This window comes from Schistocerca americana, chromosome 5 (genome assembly GCF_021461395.2).
Source record: "Schistocerca americana isolate TAMUIC-IGC-003095 chromosome 5, iqSchAmer2.1, whole genome shotgun sequence".
NCBI classification, from domain to species: domain Eukaryota; kingdom Metazoa; phylum Arthropoda; class Insecta; order Orthoptera; family Acrididae; genus Schistocerca; species Schistocerca americana.
Genome location: NC_060123.1, coordinates 237,840,668 through 237,863,734, shown reverse-complemented (window position 1 = coordinate 237,863,734; position 23,067 = coordinate 237,840,668). Strand labels below are relative to the sequence as shown.

General features: G+C 41.2%; 1 protein-coding gene across 1 annotated transcript in view; it reads left to right on the top strand.

The window, feature by feature from the left end:
- The window catches only part of LOC124616289 (neural-cadherin-like), a 966,400-nt gene that overhangs the window by 756,753 nt on the left and 186,580 nt on the right, over positions 1-23,067 (top strand). The window contains exon 9 of the mRNA XM_047144591.1: positions 4,827-4,952. Coding sequence (XP_047000547.1) covers positions 4,827-4,952 — 126 coding nt within the window. The remainder of the gene's footprint in view (positions 1-4,826; positions 4,953-23,067) is intronic.

The window sequence follows — 23,067 nt, the reverse complement described above, 5'->3', positions numbered from 1 at the left end:
TAACATTAATAATAAGTTTAAAGGTTTTCTGGTTTCTGGATCTATTAAAATTTTAATGTTATGCACTGCTTCATTTGAATTACACTGTCTAGTGTGGTAGTAAAAGGATACAGTATAACAAGATTCTGTCTTTGACTCATCTCTGTTCCTATTTCACCTCCTACCATGTGACTTACACACTAGTAACGTGACTTTTAGTGTCACAAGTACAACAGGCAACCAACCGAGGTTGGCAGTAGGAGTGAGGATGTTAGCTGAAATAATTTGGACAAGAGGCTAAATGATTAATTTTCTATTCAGGTGGGTAGTTCAATAAGTTCTCAGAAGAGGAACTACAACTAGAGAACAACTGTTCGGATGCACCTGGAGCTGTTCTGCTCCGACTGAGTGCCGGTTGCCTGTTATCCATAGAGAAAAGAAATTTCTGGGGCCTAGCATGTTTGCATGTATGGCCTCAGAAAGCCTCATTTTTCCTTATGTGCTTATGACATGTATGCCTGTTTTCCTGTGGTACTGTGGACTCAATGGACTGAGCCTCCAATGGATTTGTGGTTCCTGCACGAATTCGAATGCCTGAGTTATTTTACATCTACATCTACATTGATACTCCGCAAGCCACCCAACGGTGGTACCTCTTGTAAAGAAGAATCAGAATACCTTAAACCCTATGTGTAAACTTCCTTGTTTGGCAAATATCTGATGAGTGACACTCTAATCACTGAAGCTGCATACGATTTTTGGCATGTTTGACTGAAGCAGGAAAATTCACAAGACAATTAAGATCCTGAAAGTCTATGAACCAGTCTTATAGGATTCAGATTGCCTTTTATAATGCTGGCAAATTTCTAAATTAGCGCATGATACCTGGGATTGACAACCATAATGATCCGATAACATTTTATGAAGTTGAGCAAAATATAACAGAATGAAGAAAAACTAAATGCTGGTTAGAAAATGAGACATTTAAAGTAGTAAATGAGTTTTGCTACTTGGGCAGCAACAAAGTGATGATGGCCAAAGTAGAGAGGACATAAAATGTAAACTGCCAATGGCAAGAAAAGGGTTTCAGAAGAAGAGAAATTTGTTAACACAGAATACAGATTTAAGTGTTAGGATGACTTTCCTGAGGTGTTTTTATGGAGTTAAGCTATATATGGAAGTGAAAGATGGATGATAAGAATATAATAGAAGCTTTTGAAATGTGTTGCTACAGAAGAATTCTTAGGAGTAGATGAGTAGATTGGTTAACTCCTGAGGTGGTACTGAGCAGAGTTGCGGAGAAGTGAAATCTGTGGCACAGCTCGACTAAAAGAAGGGTCTGGTTGACGGAACACATTCTAAGACATTGATGTCAACAATTTAGTATTCGACGGAAGTATGGGGAGTGAAAGTCATTGAGGGAGACCAAGAGATGAATACAGTAAGCAGATTCAGAAGGAAGTATGTTGCAGCAGTTTTCAGAGATAAAGAGCCTTGAACAGGATTGAGTAGCATCGAGAGCTGCATCAAACCAGTCTTTGGCCTGAAGACCACTGAACAACAACAGCAGCAAGAACAGCAAAAGACAAAATGTCTAGATTCTTCATGGGGGACAACTTATGTAACAACAGAAACACACTATGTGAAGCCCTCAAAAGAAAAAAAAAAATGATATTTTGAGATCTGAATCAGTTACCTCTTAAGCAGTGAAGTGATGGTTGAGATGACATTGATACATTTCCCTTTTGTCAATACAGACTTTAAACGATGGAAACAGTGGGATTAGCAAAAATTTCTTGTTTCCAGTAGACAACACCCTTATATGCTGCTGTAGGAAGGCCAGATGCTGTTGACGCTGTTCCAGTTGGTTGGCCGTGAGCTGTTAGCCCTGTTCCCACTGCATAGCAGTAGTTGTCAATCGCTCTGTCATTGTTCATGCTGTTGTAGAAGCTACTGTTTCATAAATTCCAGATCATTGTCACCAGATTTATCAATGTACTCAAGATTTGGTAATATTTGTTGCCACTGTTGCAAGTTATAATTATGAACACACTTTTATTGAATATACCAAACATACAAGTATGCACATTGTTAAATTGAGTATATGGAAGGTTTGCTTGATGCTAACTGAATACTGCCAACTGAAACGGAGCACTTGAAGTCCATAAAATGTAGATAATTGTCATCATTTTACACCAGCTACAAGGCAGTTGTATGTATGTTTCCATAGGAATGAGTCCAATAGACGTGATACTCCAGGCTGGCAGTTCATTTAAATGCAAATGGCAATCATAAGGTCCTGCCACATGACACGATGTGTCTTCCAGGAGTGTGACATATGTTGATTGTGCCACCTGTAGTGAACTCACATTGACTGAGGTGCTGTCTGGGACAAGGGCCATGAGTGATGGTCGATCTCCGACAGTTATTTCAAGATAGCAAGAATCACCTGTAAATTTCAGTTGAAAGTGTTTTCTGCCCACTATCTTAGATTACAAACCTTCTGGGATGAGTAAAGGACAATTTGTTATTGCAGAAGGCAATGTGGTGTTGCTTACATAAGTCAGACCCCATGCACTGTGGTAGAATGCTACACTGAACATCAACACCACGAGTCTACTTGTCTTCTGCAACCAAGCAAGTCCCCTGTAGATGAATGTTGTAACTCCACTGGACTTTCAATGGAGTATGATATAACAATACTTATGGCCACAGCAACATCTTTTTAGCAATAAAATTCTTCAGGGTATCAGACCGCATCGTCATAATTTAAAATGCACCAACGTTTCGGCCAGCGTTGCAGCTAGCCTTCATCAGGGCCTTACGTTAACTGCTAAATGAACACACTTGGTTCCTTAAATAGCTGCACGAGAAAACCGTGTCGTTACTTGATTGGCTGTAAAAGGAGGAGGAGGAGGGGTGAAAGGTATGCTTTATTGGTGTTTCCATTATTATCTGTCATTGGCTGAAATAGCTGTTGTCTATTGGCCTTTATATTAATCCACCCCATTGGAGGAGACCGACGAATAGCGAACAGGTGATGGCTGTGACGTCACACTGTTTCCATGCTGTCCAGAAGCCGGCTGCGGCGTGCCATTGCTTTGTGTGCTCGTGACCACTACTGCGGCTCTCCGCGTGTCTGCATGGGCCGCCACGGCTCTGCCGCCGCTCCGTAGCCCTGCTATTGCAGGCAGCCAAGACCTCGGAAGCTTGTACCCGTCCTCTCTATTCATGTTGGCGGGTCTTTTGGCTATTTCTGCCGCCTCTCTAATCTTTCTTTTGAAAGTGAGAGGCTGTTTCGCCAGGACGTGGGCTTCTTGAAAAAATATTGGTTTCCCGCACTCGTCTCGGTGTTCCGCCACTGCTGACTTAGTGTGTTGTTTCAGGCGGATATATCTTTCATGTTCCGATAGCCTTGTGCTAATCGGACGTCCCGTCTCACCTATGTAGACTAATCCACATGCACAACCAATTTCATACACGCCAGCTGTGTGTAGTTTGTCAACTGCATCCTTGGTAGAACCGAGCATGTCTGATATTTTGTTTCTGCTTCGGAAAATTGGTTTGATGTCGGCTTTTCGTAGAATTTTGCCAATACGTTCGGTGACCCCTTCTACATATGGTAACACAGCAATGCTCTGTGCCTCCTTCTCCTCTTCCCTATTAGTCTTCTCCCTTGTTGACATGGTGCTGTCTATCATCTGCTTCCCATAGCCATATATCCTTGGTGCCTGTGTCACTTGCGGGATGAATCTTCTGGTCTTGTCGAAGTTGATTCTAGAGTGCTTGAGCAGTGCCTGCGTCATTTTGATTACCTTGGCCATCGGATCTCCCTGAAGTTTCTTGTAGATAGGTTCTGCGAGAAGACCCAAACCTGGTTGGGAAAATGGATGTGCCTTTGGGACTGATTAACATGTGGGAATCAACAGTTATGAACATGGTGATATATGGCATGAAAGATCAGTTTACAGACAAGATCTGGAAGATAGTACCCATCTTGGCAAGACCAGCAGTTCATCTAGATAGACTGTTTATAATTGCAAACGTCATGTCTGCAGATGTAGTGGAAAACATAAAAGTTGTATTCTGCCAATGAACTAATAATGGTAGCAACATAACCACAAGGCTCAGTATCTCTGAAGCCAGTTACAAAAAAGTTATTGGGAAGAACTTGTGCAGATGACCATCAACTTGAGGAGAGCAAGTATCAATCATGCAGTGAAGGAATGTCAGTGAAGACATACCTTCATAGCTGAGATACAGCACACTGTTATTCCAGAGGCAAGCCATGTCCAGAAAAGATGAACATTTGTATGGTTATGACATTTATAATGCTCCCAACAACAACTGTCTGAACAAATACCAACCTGTGTTACTGATATGTGGTTTCTTAAACATTTTGGAAATTATTTATTTACAATATATTAATTATTTTATCGAAAACATCTATAGAACTGTGTGGCTGTTTAGTAATACACCAAAGAAAAAATATGCTACAACTGACCAAACGCCTCATGACAATACTGTTTAAATTACTGTGATTAATTTCAGATGCAAGTTCACATTTACATAGTAGCTTAATTTTCTAAGAAAAGTTAAAACTTTGGTCTTAAAGTGTTATTTATATAAGATAGAGCAGAGTACTAAGTGCTAGATATGTGCCTTGTTGGACCCTGAGCAGATTACCTCATCTTCCCCTTTATTCAAAAACGGGGTATTGATCTACTGTTTATGCTTGCTGCAAAACTTTTCATAATATTTTCTTTAAGATAAGTATCATCTTGTTTCCTTTGGTACTGCCTTGCCAGTTTCTAAATGTGGGGATGATTAGAGAAATTTTTGTACAGGTACATGCAACAGATGAAGATAAGGGAGTTAATGGACAGGTGAAATATTCCATTGTTCAACAACCTAATCAAAAGGGAACTAAATTCACTGTTGATGAAGAAACGGGTGAAGTCTCAACAAATAAGGTTAGTATAACTGTGGTAAGATAACATAAATTATATTAGATCAAGATGATTTACAAATATGGTGAGTGTCCAGAGTTCAATATGGTAAATCAATGACAAAACTGCTTTCATTCTTGTTCAACAGGATTTTAAAATCTTGACAGAGAGTAAATACCAATATGTAAATAAATGTCAAATTCAAATAAACTGAAATTTCATTTTGATACAATTACAAATGGGCTATGCTGCTAACCGTACTTATTTTGATGGTCAACTGCCAGTCCCTGCACCAAACAACTCAATCCACTGCAGATTTTCCTGCATTTTGGTAAAATTTTCTGGCGTTGCAACTCCCTTAAAAACTAAAATATCACCTGCAAACGATCTTGTAGACTTCTGAACTATTTTGACTGATAATTTATATGTATTATGAACAGTAAGGGCAATATAACACTCTCCTACAGTAGTCTTTGAGTTAATTTTACCTCTGTTGATTTTACCCCATAGAAGAAAAATGTATAGAGATCTGTCTGCTAGAAAGTCCTGAATCCAATAGCAGTGCTATCCAGTATTCCGTAATATCATATTTTGATCTCTTGGCACATTACAGAATTCTACTGACTCTTTTCTGGAAGCCATATTATTAAACTGGAAGCTATTCTGTATTGTCCTCTGGATCTCATGGATGGACAGAGTGAGTTGAGTTTCATAATATTGCTCCTTGCAGAATCTGTGTTGTTTCCTATATTTTAGAGGTTGTTTCCATTTTTCCAAGAAGGTCATCATACTCTGGTATCAGTTATGTTACATAATTTTACAACAATACAGGCCTATAATTATGTGGATACTTAATAAAACGGGAATGATGTACACCATTTTCCAATCACTCAGAGCCCGTTGTTGTGTCAGCAGCCTATGATAGACTGCTACTAGATGGTTCAAATACCGTTTTATTATTATTATGGTGAAAATGATTAAAATACTCATATTACTTCTGACACCTCAGAAGTATCTCCTGTGATATGGCTCGTGTCATATTCTATCACACCTTGAAATGAAGTACAAGATAAATTTAGAAATGAAAATCCACATTATTTACACTTATCTAAGCCAAGTTTCCATACATCATAATTATTATTCTTAGCACAGTAGTATAATTAATGATTCCTGCTTGGAAATAGGATTTTCTGGGTTTAAATTCATGCCTTCTACTCTTTAATTGCATAGTACACAGGATATTTGATTTGTTCTTCTATATCTTTTATTCCTCTTCCTCACAAAAGACGTGCCATGGTGATCTCATCCCAGAAGTCCAGAATAACCTTCATTCTCAACTCAAATTTTTAGGCTCATACAGAATATCTCCCCCAAATCTATCTCCCTCCTAACTCCAGCTACCTACACATACCAAGCTCCTACTTGCTTGCCTAAATCTATAACCCTAACCCCGAACACACCATTGTAGCTGGTTACTGTGTTCATACTGAAAGAAGCTCTCATTGACTACCTCCTACTAATTACCCGCAGCCTGAATGCTCATATAAAAAATGTGAACCACTTCTTTCACTAGCTCTCACCTCATAAACATCTGGATCCCTGTTTGTCACTGTTGACACCAACTCCCTACAGACCATCCCCCACGCCATGGTCTTGCCACTATTGAACACTACCTTTCCCAAAATCCTTTCAACTACAAATTCGCCACCTTGCTCATTATATATCTAACAAACTACCCTTCTTCCACATAAGTTTTTCTCCTTTGAGGGGAAGATATACAAACAAATCTTCAGCATGGTCATGGCCAGCCACAAGGTACCCTTCTATACCAACCTCGTTATCGGCCATCTACAGAAAATCTTTCTAGCTACTGAAAACCCCAAACCCATTGTCTGTTTCGGATGTCATTGATGGTATCTTCATGATCTGTACCTAGAGCCAAGACACTTTATGAAGATTCCTTCAGTGTCTCAACACCTTCTCAACCACCTGCTTCATCTGGTCCTCATAAGCCAATATGCCACCCTCCTGGACATTGTCGTCCACCTCCCTAATGGCTTCATCCAGACCTCCACTCATATCTAATGGCTTCATCCAGACCTCCACTCATATCAAGCCCACTAACTATCAGCAGTACCAGCATTTTAATCATTTCCACCCAAAAAGTCACTCACGCATTGTGCATGTGCAATGATGTGTGATGCTTTGCTCATTACACTGTAGTGGCTCCATAGCCACTGTCAAATTATGGCCAAGAGCAGAGCTGACCACTCAGTGGATGAACATGCTGCTGGGAACAACATATTTGATTTCAATGGCCGCTTCAATGCTCATTGCATCTGAATCCATTTCCAAGACACCATTTTCTCTGACTGGCATAGATGGGAGTTGCCCGTAATCCTCCAGGCCTTATTCTCCACTAGCATCTGCCTCACACCTGCCTCAAACACTGCCCTATGGCACTAACTTCATCCATCCTGCAATCACATCCTCTTCTATGTAGTCTCCCTCTTCCTCTGTTCTGTCTCCCCTTCCCATCATCTGCACCTATCAAATCCTCAGTAATTCAATAACACTGCCTGAAAAAAAAAAAAAAAGGAAAACTGAAAATGTACACCCTTGAAGAGGTTTCCAGTTTAGTCAAGATTTGTTGTTGCAAAGATGCATGTGGAGAACATGAAAGATTACATTTACAGTTCATTAGCACAAGCATTTCTGAGTTACCAGGTATCAATCCATGCTGAAACGCCCATATTAGTATGAAGTGTAACATCCACATGCAGCAATGAAGACGCTGTCTCTGGCATCCAGTTGAATGTCCTGGAAGACATTACAAAAACCTGCTCAACCTGTTCATATGGTTCTGTACAAGTTGGTTGACGAGTCGCTGAGTTACTTCTCGTCCCATCACATGTGCTTGATTGGAGACCATTCCAGAGATCATGTTGGCCAGGGAAGTTGCTGCACATCTTGCAGAGCAAATTAAGTTTCACAGACTGTGTGGGCAAGCATTATCCTGTTGGAATAACGCATCACCTTCCTGCTGCAAGAATGGCAAAAGAACATGTTTAACAACATTCTGCACATACCGAGCACTGGTTGGTATCCCCTCCAGAAATACCAAAGGTGAATGAGAGTTGTAACATATCACACCCTAGACCAAAAGACCCCGGGAGGGGTCAGTTTGTCTCGGATGAATGCAATCTAAGAGGCAGCATTCACCAGGCCTACATCATACATGCAAACGACCACCATTTTCATGCAGCCAGAGCTCGATTTCATCGCTGAAAAACACGGCATGTCATTTCATCTTCCAAGTGATCCTCTGAAGACACCAATCAAGCCATGCACATCGATTCTGTGACATGAGTGGAAGCTCAGCTCCAGGTGTGGGTGCCCTTAGTCCTAGTCTTAATAATGGTTCACAAAAATTCATGTTGACACATCTGGGCTCACAAGCCCTCTTAACTATGTGATCAAAAGTATACAGACACCCCCAAAAACGTACATTTTTCATGTTAGGTGCATTCTGCTGCCACCTAATGACAGGTACCCCATATCAGCGACCTCAGTAGTCATTAAACATCATGAGAGAGCAGAATGGTGTGCTCTGCAGAACTCACGAACTTCGAACGTGGTAAGGTAATTGGGTGTCACTTGCATCATACGTCTGCATTTGAGATTTCCACACTCCTAAACATCCCTAGGTCCACAGTTTCTGATGTGTTAGTGAAGTGGAAACATTAAGGGACATGTACGGCACAAATGCGTACAGGCCGACCTCATCTGTTGACTGAAAGAGACTGCCCACAGCTGAAGAGGGTTCTACTGTGTAATAGGCGGACATCTATCCAGACCATCACATAGGAATTCCAAACTGCATCAGGATCCACTGCAAGTACTATGACAGTTAGGCCAGAGGTGAGAAAACTTGGATTTCATGGTCGAGCAACCGCTCATAAGCCACACATCACACCAGTAAATGCCAAACGACGTCTCACTTAGTGTTAGGAGCGTAAACATTGGATGATTGAACAGTGGAAAACTGTTGTATGGAGTGACGAATCATGGTACAAAATGTGGCAATCTGATGGCAAGCTGTGGGTATGGCGAATGCCTGGTGAACGTCACCTCCCAGTGTGTGTAGTGCCAACAGTAAAATCCAGAGGCAGTGGTGGTATGATTTGCTTGTTTTTCATGGAGGGAGCTTGCAACCCTCACTGTTTTGCATGGCACTATCACAGCACAGGCATACATTGGTATTTTAACCACCTTCTTGCTTCCCACTGTTGAAGAGCAATTCGGGGATAGGGACAGCATCTTTCGACACGATCGAGCACCTGTTCATAATGCATGGCCTATGGTGGAGTGGTTACGTGACAATAACATCCTTGTAATGGACTGGCCTGAACAAAGTCCTTTGGCATGTTTTGGAATGCCTATTTCATGCCATGTCACCGACCAACATCGTTACCTCTTCTCGGTGCAGCACTCCATGAAGAATGGGCTGCCATTTCCCAAGAAACCTCCCAGCATCTGATTGAACGTATGCCTGTGAGAGAGGAAGCTGTCATCAAGGCTAAGGGTGCAACAACACCAAATTGAATTCCAGCATTACCGATGGAGGGTGCCAGGAACTTGTAAGTCATTTTCAGCCTCAGGTGCTCAGATACTTTTGATCACATAGTGCATCTGTCCTGTGATACCTGTAAGATCTACCACTACTGCCCTTACAATACAATGGTACTGGTGAGCATCTGTGCTGCATGCACCTCCAGAACCTCATCTACAGGTCTCAAAATGTTCATGTGACCACTGATACAGGCATCATTCCACAACTGATGCAGCACATCCAATTTGTATGGCAGTTCTCCAAAAAGACCTGTGCACCACGTAGAAGACCACAATTTGACCTCTTTCAAACTCTCTCAGTGGCTGTAGGAAGCACAAGTGTGTTTTCATGGCATGGTTGCCTGCTTGCTTCACGCATTTGCGGCCCACTGACCCTTCTATCTGTGAGCATTCCTTATTAAAGGGTAGACACAGATGACACTCTGGTAGCTATGCCACTACACTATCTGTTGGCGGACGAAACCATTATCAGTACATCTACTCTACCCCAGTGTATTTGGTGAGTTGTGCTTTTATTTATTTTCCTTTAAGAACTTTTCAGTACAGATACACACACACACGCGCGCACACACACACACACACACACACACACACACACACACACACAAACAATATTTGTCTTGTCATTCCAGCATTCATGGCATAGTTGAATGGAGGAAATGTACTAAGATCTTCTGCAGCAAAACAATTTTTGAAGACTGAGTTTATTGTTTGGACCCTCTGAGTTCTTTTCCATTTCAGTGCAAACTGATGACCGAGCTTACATACAGTTTGCTGACTTTTTGCAAGATCATACTTCTTAGGATTTTTCATCAGATTAATTATCATTGAATAGCTCTCTTTACACTCATTTTGGTTTCATTCAGCTTTACTTTGTCAATAAGGCTTTGAATTTATTTAAATCTGTGATTAAGTTCTCCTTGTGTTTATAGCATCTTTATTACGTTGCTATTGAACCAAGACAGGTCTCCCCGATTCCTCATAATCTTGCTTAGAACGTCTGTCTGAAGCATATTGTGCAGTCCTTTTAAGTCCATTGATATTCATCATCTTCATCACCAGATATGGATGTCTGACACTGATCCTTTAGATGACCTGAAAAATGTTTCCTATCAAAATTATAATTAAAAATATTCTCCTTCCTTTCTTAATATTGGTTTTAGTACCTATAGCCATTGATACTGTAACAGCATTATGGTCACTAAATGCTTCCTCAGTCCTACCTGAATTGAACAGTTTGATCTATTAGTTTTAATAGATATAAGAAGTTGTTCTACCTGAAGGTTGTGTAACTAACTACTCAAGATAATTTTCAGAAAAGATGTTCAGAGCAATCTCTTATGAATCCCTGTCCTGGCAACTTTTTTAATCATTTTACCATTACTCATCTGTTCTTTAGGCGACAAATTGAAATCCTCCCCTATTAAAATCACAATCACATGGTCAGGAGATTTATCTGTGATATTCTGCACATTTTCTCTGAAATGTATCTTCACTATAGCTCCTCAGGAAGGTGGTCTATAAAAGCATCTGACTGTCATGTTTTTAGTGCTTACCTTCATCAAAATTATTTCACATTAGGAACCTGTAATCACCTCACTAGCTGGAAAATAACCTCTGTTAGGCTACAAATAATTTACTGGGGTAGTTAAAGCAAAATTATTAGGAAAATTGTTACACTGTCCATTGTATTACTTCTCTACCTAATCATCATTCATATTTCAATATTTATAGCTATTAATGTGTTAAAAACTTCTGTCTGTACAAAAGAGCTGCAGCTAGCCCATGACAGCAATCTTGGAATTCTTAGTTGGAGTAATAATGTTGGGAATCAAGCCACTTTTTGTGCTTGAAGTGGTGAAAATCACTTGAGACCAAGTCTATGCTGTGGGACTGATATTAAAGATAAGTCCTGAATGATGCAAAAATTTGTGTTTGATATGCAGAGTGTATCTGAGCATTGTTGTACAGAAACACTACACTGGTAATAAAGAGACCACATCACTAATGCATTTACTCAGCTTTTACCCAGCAAGTTTCAGAATTGATTGTCATTCCACATTGTATAAAATGTATGAATAAGAGACTTCTAGCATCCCGGAATATGTTGAATATAACCTTTCTGCCAGACAGAGCTCGGGATGCATTTCATGGTAAGAGTAGTAGCAAAATGTTTTTCCAAAACTGATATTAGCAGAAGGGTATCTATAGCTACCATCATATGAAGCTTCCAGCAATTCAGGGTCATCGGTCCTCTTTCATTCTCTGTCACTACAATTGCCTCCCTTTTGGCATGAATAGTGCCCCTGCAGTTATTCATCATTACCTGTTAACAGTTTACTCATTGCCCTGTCCTGCACTAACAACCTGGATCTCATCCTTGTTACTAGGAAAATCAGATAATCACATCTACACAATCTTTGCCTTCTTTTCCAAATCTTACAACACAATGGCACCTTACAACTTAAAGAAATATGAACTCCTTAAACCAGAGGCTGACTACATGGTACACATCCTTAATGTGGATGGCTTATGCCCACTGAATAAAAATGTCAAAGCTGCCATCAGACTTCCTCCAATGACTATCTTGAAAGTATTACAGTCCTTTCTGGGAAAAGCCAATTATTATGGGCAACATATGCCCAAGGTATCAGAGGTATTCAAATTTCTCAACTTTCTGAAAAAAGTGCTAAATTTCAGTGGATTACTGTTTGCCAACAGGCTTTTGAGCACTTAAAGCATGGCCTTCAATGTGTTCTTCGCCTACCTATCTTCAACCCCAGTAAACAATTGGCCCTTGTGACTGATGCTCCCTGCAACAAGGCACTGGTACAGTTTTATTGCACAAAAATCCTGATGGCACAGAAAATTCCACTGGTTATACCTAAAAACATTACATCCGACTCAACTCAGCAATAGCCAAATAGATAAAGCAGCACTCAACCATTTTTCACATCGAAAAATTTCATAATTCCCTCTAATGAATGAAATATCGCCTGATTACTTGCCACCCTCTTCAGCTTTCACAGTATTATACTGGAGAAAACAGCTCAGTAATTCCAAAGATGGACCCTATTCTTAAACAAGTTCCGTTATCAAATCCAATATAGATCCACCTCTCAGGACCCAACACTCAAACAAGTCCTCTATTTCATCACCTTGGGCTTACCTGAACATCTGTGCACTAAAATTGCTGCTGAACCTCAAACCTTCCACTTGCTACATCACCTAAAAGCTGTCAGTGATATACTTGTCTGTTCACCTGCATAGGACAAATGTTGAATCTCCTTTCCTATGTGACCCCACTCCGCATCAAACGGCTTGTAAATGATGCACACCAAGGCACTTGGTGTGGGGCACTTTTACTCACCAGGCACACACAACTTGCTGTCTGTGGCTGTGTTACCTGTTTTCACCGCGCCTGATGTTGCAGCAACTATGACAGTACGTCCACATCACCCACATTGGCCCCTTCCTTGATGACATGTGGCTAGTGGTCAACAATTTATTCTCTAAATTTCCATGTATACCATAGTTTGCTCAAAAACTACTGCATCAACCACAAATATTTATTCTCTAAGAAATATCTTATCCATAGAGGTTGCTCCTCACATCTTGGTCTCAGACAGTGGGCCACAAGTTCGGTCCATTTGGTTGTTTGCAGAAACAATGGCATCCAACAAATGATTTGTGCTACTCTTTATCCTGCTTCTAATGGCAAAGCTGAGCATTTAGTGCACACATTCAAAATGCAAATGATCAAAGCTATCATTACTACCAGTAAGGAAGATGCACTAAATGCTTTCTTTTTAATCTGCATACAAGAAAACCCCAGTCCAGGGCCAATCATCAGCTCCTATCCTTCATAGCTACTGGCAGCGCATACTACTGCTGTATCTCTTGCAGCTGGCACAACAACATCTGATGTCCAGCAGCCATTTCCAATATGCAGTTGGCACCACGTCTGGGCCAAAACATATGATTAGTTTCTAGAATGTGTTCTGAGAGTTGTCACAGCCATTCAGGGCCACATGATGTTTTGACACAGAAGTATATGGCACATGCCTAGTCTGATGCACAAATCAGTTCTGCCCTTGCCTGCAATCCAGTAAGCTGGCAACAGCTTGGCCTCTTCCAGTATTGGCTCCAGCCTGGAGCCACTCCAGACATCTTCCCATCATGATGCAGTCCTGCAAGAAGATGCTGCAGAGGTACATGATAGCTCTTTATTCCCCTGTTTCTGTCATCCATGCATTTGACGCCAAGGACATTGTGCCACCTTTTGAGGTGCAGATGAATGACACATCTTCATCCTCCCTGCCACAACTGGATCTGGAGATGCACTTCCTGTGGAGGAACTATTGGGTGAGACACCCACCTCCACTTCTCCTCATTCAGCTATCTTGTCACCTCCATCATTGTCCTGGACATTTTTGGTCATATCAACCATTCCCTGGGGGGAGGGATCTTGTATCTTGCCTAGATAATGATACTGATCCTACCACAGAAGATATTGTCATTATTAAGTCAAATAGGTTATGGGGTGTGTTAACTCAAGATAGGTGGTGCTCCCAGCAACTCACCTGGTTCTGCCAACTAGAGTTCAGAATGCCTTTATAAGCAGTGGATTATGAACAATTTCACGTCACACTACCTGGAGCTGGCTACACATTATTGGATTTCACCAAAGATTTATATATGGAGCATTAATTTCTGCACCAATAATGACTTTGGCAGGACTTACGAACATCCAGGAGAACCAAATGTCTATTACAACATACTAAGAAGTAAGCATAAAGTTGTCTGACATATGAGACATTATAAAGCACTGGGTTTCAGAAAGTATTTCATCAAGTTGCTGCACCAGTCTGAAGTTGACTACAGATTGATGACCCTTTCTGTCACAATCAAGAATATTTGTCCCTCCACTATTAAACAAATGATATGATTGACACACAATACTTTCATTTGTCCAATGTTCCCATGAGATATATTGCAGCTTCTCCCCCATTTGCTTCACCTGGCCCTACTCAACCCCACAAGCCACTTTTCTAGATGTTGGCCTCTGTCCGTATCAAACCTACTAACCACAAGCAATACCTCCACTTCTACAGTTGCCACCTGTTCCATACCAAGAAGTCCCTTCCATACAGCCCAGCCACTCGTAGTCTTTGCATCTGCAGTGACAAATGGCCTTCTTGAAATATACCGAGGGTCTCACTAAGGCCTTCACATACTGTAATCATCTTCACAACCTTGTACAAAAACAAATCTCCCATGCGTTACCTTTCCAGTCTCCCACCACCTCCAAAAGTCTCACCATCTGGCCACAGAGGAGCATTTGCCTTGTAGCTCGGTAACACCCAGGACTAGAGCAACTCAATTATATACTCTGTCAGGGTTTTGACTACATCTCATTGTGCCCTGAAATGAGAAATGTCCTGCCCACTATCCTTCCCACTACTCCCACAGAGGTAATCCACCGACCACCACACCTACACAATATACTCATCCATCCCTACACAACCCCTGCTCCCAACCCCGTACCCCAAGGCCCATATCCCTGTAATAGACCTAGATGCAAGATCTGCCCCATACATCCTCCCCACCACTCATTCCAGTCCGGTCACAAACATCACTTATCCCATCAAAGGTAGGGCTACCTGGGGAACCAGTTATGTGATCTACACACTATGCTGCAACCACTGTGCTGCATCCTATGCGGGCACAACAACTAACATGCTGTCTGTCCATATGAATGGCCACCAACAAACTGTGGCCAAGAAACAAATGGCCTACCCTGTTGCTGAGCACGCCACCCAGCACAATGTTCTTCATTTCAATGACTGCTTCACAGCCTGTGTCATGTGGATCCTTCTCGCCAACATCAGCTTTTCGGAACTGCGCGGGTGAGAACTCTCCCTGCAATATATTGAACATTCCCGTAACCCTCCTGGCCTCAACCTTCGTTAGTAATTGACTTCACCAATGAAGCCCCTTTCCTGTTTCCATTCTAGCATTGCACACTACACAGCCCTCTACTCTGCCAACACACCCAGTCTTACTTCTCTCCTTTTCCATATGCTCCCCCCCCCCCCCCCTCCCCACTTCTCCCCTGCCCTCCATCTAACCTCCTGATTTCACCTAGCTGCCCTACCCTGTCTCCATCTCATCCCTGTACACTCCCCATCAGCATTTCACCATCCCCCCACCCCTACTCTGCTATCCCTTCCACTCCACAACCCAGCATCCTCCATACCCTCACCCAGCTGCCTCTCCCATCATGCACTGCTGCTGCTGCTCGAAGTGTGGCTGCAACTGCCAGAGACTGCACTCATGTGGGTGTGAATTGCATTTGTGTGTGTGTGTGTGTGTGTGTGTGTGTGTGTGTGTGTGTGTGTGTGTGTGTGTGTCATCAATTTTTGATTAAGGCCTTGTCGGTCGAAAGCTTATTTTGTGACAGTCTTTTTGTTGTGCCTATCTGTGACTCAGCATCTCCATTATATGGTGAGTAGTAATTATCCTTTTCATAATATTGTTACATTCCATCCTGGGTTTTCCATTGTTTAAATACAGTTAAGGAGGTCTCAGCCAACTGGAATTCATACCATGAGTGTAAACAATTATGCTGCACACACCAAGAGGATTTCCCCCACAATACATAATGTATACTGTATCGCCTCTCGGTTCACCGCAAGACAACAGTCATAAGTTAGCTATAAGAAACTGCATACAGTTTAGAGATGTTGCATCTTCTTTATTTGATGGTGGTTTCTTTTGCACCTGTCTCCATTCCTCACTCATCCTACATATATATTGCCCTTGGTTCCACATTCCTTTCAGCATCGTCCATGCATTTCTATATCCCAGTATCCATTCTCCTCTCCTTCCAGCATTATAATATCTCTCCTTCCTTCCACATGTCCTGCCTTCCAACTTTCCTCATTATAGACCATTACTCAAGCTAGTATTGTTATGCTAGTGCTCTTGGAATCTCTCATGAAATTCATGATGTCTGTGCACCATGTGTGTAGTGACAGCATCATGTATCAATGGTATCATTTGTTTAAAAATGGACAGATGAATATGCTGGATTATGACAGCTCATTCTACCATTGTTTTCAGTGTGTATGTGTTATATTCAAATATCGCCTGCTCCTTTTGGTATTCGACTTCGCAGTACATAGTGAAGGTGAATGATGGACTGTACATAAAAAAACATAGTCTCAAAACAAAATGGAATTACATGAAAATCTATGAAATTACATGAAAATCTTGCCATTAGTAATTATTACCAATATATGAAATGTAAGAGAAATGGCTGATAGATATTGAAACTTGCTGCATACTAGAATAAATTCAAGGGATGAATCTCAAGCTTTTGAAATTTTTAAAAATTCCTTCCTCAGCAGAAATAGGAAGACAGAAAACATAAAAAACATATAGAATGATTTTTGGTGTTTAAGGGATAGACAGTGACCACAGCAGCAGAATCTGATAAATTTTCAGTAGATGGTGTGTCTCAGCTTATAAGCATTCACTGAAAGTCATACTAAACCATCAACAGCATCTAATTTCAATTGCAGCAGATCATGATTAGTCATTTTTTTATCATCTCAACATTTTTATATACTTACAAGTAAGATGTCAAAAAATAAAATGTTGATAACTTATTAGAAACATCACAGGATGATGCATAACGCATTGATCAATCACATCCAAAAGAATTTAATTCTTACATTGAATACAGAAATATAGCAACCTGCTGAGTACTGAGGAAGTATTGTATATACCTCCTCTGAAACTTGTAATTGTGTTAAAATACCCCACACTAGTCTAGAAGAATCTAATACAGTGATCAGCCAAAACATTACGAACACTGCCCACTGTGACATTAGATGCTGCCTGGTGGTGTTGTGGACATGTGACATGGTAACTGAAGTACACAAACAGAGCAGACACGGACAGAGGATCTCCCTAGCGAAAATATGGGCTGCAAATGGGGAAATCCATCAAGATAAGAGACATTACCAAAGGGCAGATTATTATTATTACACAGAGCCTGTGATCGAGTATCTCAAAAACAGTGGGCTGGTCAAATGTTCTCATGCTACTGTCATGAGCATCTACAATAAGAGGTAGAAGGAAAGTGAAACTACCACTAGGCGCTAAATGGCTGGACGTCCATGGCTCTTCACAGAACATTGGGTTTGGAGACTTGTCTGCTCTGTAAAGTAGTACAAATGGTGGTTTCTCTGCCAAAAGAGCATGCACAAGTGTTTCAGAACACGCCGTTTATCTTACACTGTTGAACATGGGGCCCCATAGCACATCACACCTACAAGTTCACATGCTGACCCAACAACATCATCAATTACAACTGCAGTCAGCATTTTAACTTCTGGATTTAACCACTGATCAATGGAAATGTATCAGCTCTTTGGGTGAATCATATGTTTGCTACACTAGGTCAATGGTCGTTTCAACAAATGCCATCATTGAGCTGAATGGCAGCTTGAAACATGCAGCAAACCGTGGATGCGGGTTGGTGGGAGCAGTGTTATGCTTTGGGAGACATTCCCCTGCACTTATGTGGTACCTGTGGTACTAATCAAAGACAAGCTGGCACCTGTGAACCACCTGCATCCCTTCATGCTTGATGTGGTCCCCAACGATGATGTCATCTTTCAGCAGTATAACTTTCCATGTCTCAGAGACAGGACCATGCCACAGTGGTGTGAGGAGCTTTATAGTGAACTCCAGTTGATGTCTCAGTAACCAGACTCACCTGACATATATCCTATGGGACCCATCTAGGTCACTATTGGGCGCCATCACTGCATACGCAAATCAGTTCCTTGTTATTTATGTAAATTACATGACCTGTGTATAGACATCTAATGCCACACACCTCCACAAATATACCAACAAAATGTTGGATTCCTGAAATGTAAAACCAGTGATGTATTTTAAGTTATTAAGCAGGTGCTCATAATGTTTTGGCTCATCAACATACATTTTCAGTAGATGGTGTCTCGCAGCTTGTAAGCATTCATTGAAAACCATGCTAAACCACCAACAGCTGATATCATGAACAACCTTATTAATGCAATCAATTTCAATTGCAGCACATCATGATAAGTCATAAAAATTTTTTATAATTTCAACATTTGTATATGCTTATCCCAAGATATCAAAAAAAACGCATAGTGAATAACTTGTTAAAAACATCACAGAATGATGCAAAAAGCATTGATTAGTCACAACTGACAAATTCAATAGTGACATTGAATACAGAAATATACCAACCTTTTGAGTATTGAGTAAGTATTGTACGAGATCTGTTTGAAAATTTGTCCACAAAATTTTTCTACACATACATTTTACTTAATGTGCATGGTCTCCTTCGAAACACTCTCTTTCACAGTTGATACACTGCTCCCAATGCTGTTTCCACTTCCAGAAGCAGTCTTGGTATGCCTCTTGCTGGACTGCATGAAGGACTGTCTGCGAATTTTCTTTTACCTCATCTATCAGTGCAAATCTTCGTCCATTCAATGGGGTATTCAACTTTGGAAGTAAAAAAAGGTCCAAAGGGGCCAGGTCTAGAGAGTATGGAGGATGCAGCACAGTGATTTCATTTTTTGTACCGAGCGAGGTGGCGCAGTGGTTAGACACTGGACTCGCATTCGGGAGGACGACAGTTCAATCCCGCGTCCGGCCATCCTGATTTAGGTTTTCCGTGATTTCCCTAAATCACTCCAGGCAAATGCCGGGATGGTTCCTTTCAAAGGGCACGGCCGACTTCCTTCCTCGACCTTCCCTAATCCGATGAGACCGATGACCTCGCTGTCTGGTCTCCTTCCCCGAAAAAACCAACCAACCATCATTTTTTGTAAAACAGTTACACACCAACAGAGACAACTGTGCAGGTGTGTTATCATGATGCAGGAGCCATGAACTGTCTCACCACATTTCGGGCAGTTTCCTTCCCAAATTTTTTTGCAGACAACACAACACATCCAATAGTACCATCAATTGATGGTTTGTCCCCTTGGCGTGAATTTCGTTGAAGTTCCTGACATGAGTGTTGTTGGTAGACAGGTGACCTGTACATAAGCATCCAGTCTGATCACCTGCGTCCATTCGTGCATTCCGATGGACTTGGGCAATTCCCGCAAGGCCAGTGTAACACCCCACGCATCCAGAATTGCTACAGAGTGGCTCCAGGAACACTCTTCTGAGTTTAAACACTTCCACTGGCCACCAAACTTTTCTCAGACATGAACATTATTGAGCATATCTGGGATGCCTTGCGACGTGCTGTTCAGAAGAGATCATCATCCCCTCGTACTCTTACGGATTTATGAACAGCGCTGCAGGATTCATGGTGTCAGTTCCCTTCAGCACTATTTGAGACATTATTTGAGTCCATGCTATGTCATGTTGCGGCACTTCTGCATGCTCGTGGGAGCCCTACACAATATTAGGCAGGTGTGCCAGTTTCTTTGGCTGTTCTGGGGAAATACTACTTTTACAAAACAGTTGTTTAAACTTTAGAAAAAGCTGTAAGATAAAAAGGTGTTGCTTACAGAGAGTAATATAAAGGTGTTTCTAAAGAGTTAAAATCATAACCTTGCCAACTATTTTTATATTTGAAAATATTTGAATCATTAAGACTTTCATTGATGAACAGTGGGGTTCACAATTATGAAACAAGGAAAAGGAATAACTTTCATAGGTACGTACTCACTAAAATAATATATTTGGACAATCTATTATAAGCCAGTGGTGTTCACAATTATGAAACAAGGAACAGGAATAACTTTCATAGGTACATACCACTAAAATAATATATTCGGACAATGTATTATAAGCTAGAAATTTTCATCAGTTCACTGCCATATAAGATCAAAAGAATACTAAACTTTAATACATTTAAAAGAGAACTAAAAGCTCTACTAATACAACATATAAAGCATTAATGAATATTTGGAATGTTTCTCAATGCTCTGTAGGTTCTCTCTCACACTCTTTGTATTCAGCGGTTCACAATTATCACAGTATTTCTATAAAAACTAAACATATTTTACTGATGTACTCCCATTAATTGTGTGTAGTTATGTGTCTTTTGTAGCCATATGTGAGAGTAGTTTGAAAAGTTCGTGGTATCACTACCAGATGTCAGAGCCAGCGCAAAGAGGATCCCACATAATAACAGGCTGTTCTTCATGAGTAGACACATGGTGTGACAGTGCACTGTGTAGAGATCTGTAGTGCAAACATCTCTCTGTTGTTGTTTCTATGTAGTGGTTTGTGAAGATAGAACAAATTGAGAAGCAACCAGTGATTAAGTACTTCATAAAGAAAGATATGAATGCAAAGGAAATTCATGTCAATTTTGAGAACACAATGAGGGACTCTGCTCCTTCATATTCAACTGTTGCCAATGGGACAAATGAGTTAAAATTTAATCTGGATAGCTTAAATGATGATTCCCATAATGGTTGGAAAAGATGTGCTACTACCCCATAAATTACTGCAGAAGTGCATAAAATGGTCATGGAGGAGCACCGAGTCAAAGTGTGAGACACTGCTGAAGCTGTCGGGCTGTCATCTGAAATAGCACACCACATTTTAAAGGTGGAATTCGATATGAGAAAATTAGCTGTTAGATGTTTGCATAATTTATAACAGAGGATCAGAGACACATCAGAATGTAAATGTCCAAATGATGTTTGAATCATTTTCAAAGCAACCAACAAGAATTTTTTTTCTAATTTGTGACTGCAGATGAAACTTGGGACCACTATTATACCCCACAAATGAAACAACAATCAGAGCAGTGAAAATATTCTTATTCACCACCACCAAACAAAGCAAAGGCAATACAATATAAAATACAAAAGGAGGCGAAAATGATTGTGCTGATAGATTATCTTCCCACAAGCCACACAGTTATGGGACATATTATCTTCCCACTGGTCAAACAATTATGGGCCAATACTACACTTACCTCCAGACTAACTACAGCAAAAGATACACGGAAAAGACTGGGTGTGGCAAGGAAGACTATGCAAGTGTTGTTTCCATGGCAAAAATCATGAACTAAGAAACAAATTGTTGGTAAACTGGTCTTATTTGATACAAATTCTATACAAAGGAAGAATTGACAACTGGAGTTTATGGATATTTTGCATGCTTGGAGAAATTCATTTTAGAGATGGGACCAAGGCACTGGAACACAGATGGACAAAGTGCATCAGTGTACAGGGAATCTACATTGAGAAATAAAAAGTTCTAAGGTAAGTTGTTTCTTTCTATTCCAGTCCAAGAAGTTTTCAAACTACCCTTGTATGTGGGAATTAAATGCTATTTTCTTATGCATATCTAATTAGAATATTGGTATAATAGAAGGAAACATTCCACGTGGGGAAAATATATCTAAAAACAAAGATGATGTGACTTATCAAACGAAAGCGCTGGCAGGTCGATAGATACACAAACAAACACAAACATACACACAAAATTCAAACTTTCGCAACCAACAGTTGCTTCATCAGGAAAGAGGGAAGGAGAGGGAAAGACGAAAGGATGTGGGATTTAAGGAAGAGGGTAAGGAGTCATTCCAATCCCGGGAGCTGAAAGACTTACCTTAGGGGGAAAAAAGGACAGGTATACACTCGCACACACACCCATATCCATCCGCACATACACAGACACAAGCAGATATTTGTAAAGGCAAAGAGTTTGGGCAGAGATGTCAGTCGAGGCGGAAGTACAGAGGCAAAGATGCTGTTGAAAGACAGGTGAGGTATGAGCGGCGGCAACTTGAAATTAGCGGAGGTTGAGGCCTGGCGGATAATGAGAAGAGAGGATATACTGAAGAGCAAGTTCCCATCTCCAGAGTTCTGACAGGTTGGTGTTAGTGGGAAGTATCCAGATAACCCGGACAGTGTAACACTGTGCCAAGATGTGCTGGCCGTGCACCAAGGCATGTTTAGCCACAGGGTGATCCTCATTACCAGCAAACACTGTCTGCCTGTGTCCATTCATCCAAATGGACAGTTTGTTACTGGTCATTCCCACATAGAAAGCTTCACAGTGTAGGCAGGTCAGTTGGTAAATCACGTGGGTGCTTTCACACATGGCTCTGTCTTTGATCATGTACACCTTCCGGGTTACAGGACTGGAGTAGGTGGTGGTGGGAGGGTGCATGGGACAGGTTTTACACCGGGGGCAGTTACAAGGGTAGGAGCCAGAGGGTAGGGAAGGTGGTTTGGGGATTTCATAGGGATGAACTAAGGGGTTATGAAGGTTAGGTGGACGGTGGAAAGACACCTAACCTTCGTAACCTCTTAGTTCATCCCTATGAAATCCCCAAACCACCTTCCCTACCCTCTGGCTCCTAACCTTGTAACCGCCCCTGGTGTAAAACCTGTCCCATGCACCCTCCCACCACCACCTACTCCAGTTCTGTAACCCGGAAGGTGTACACGATCAAAGG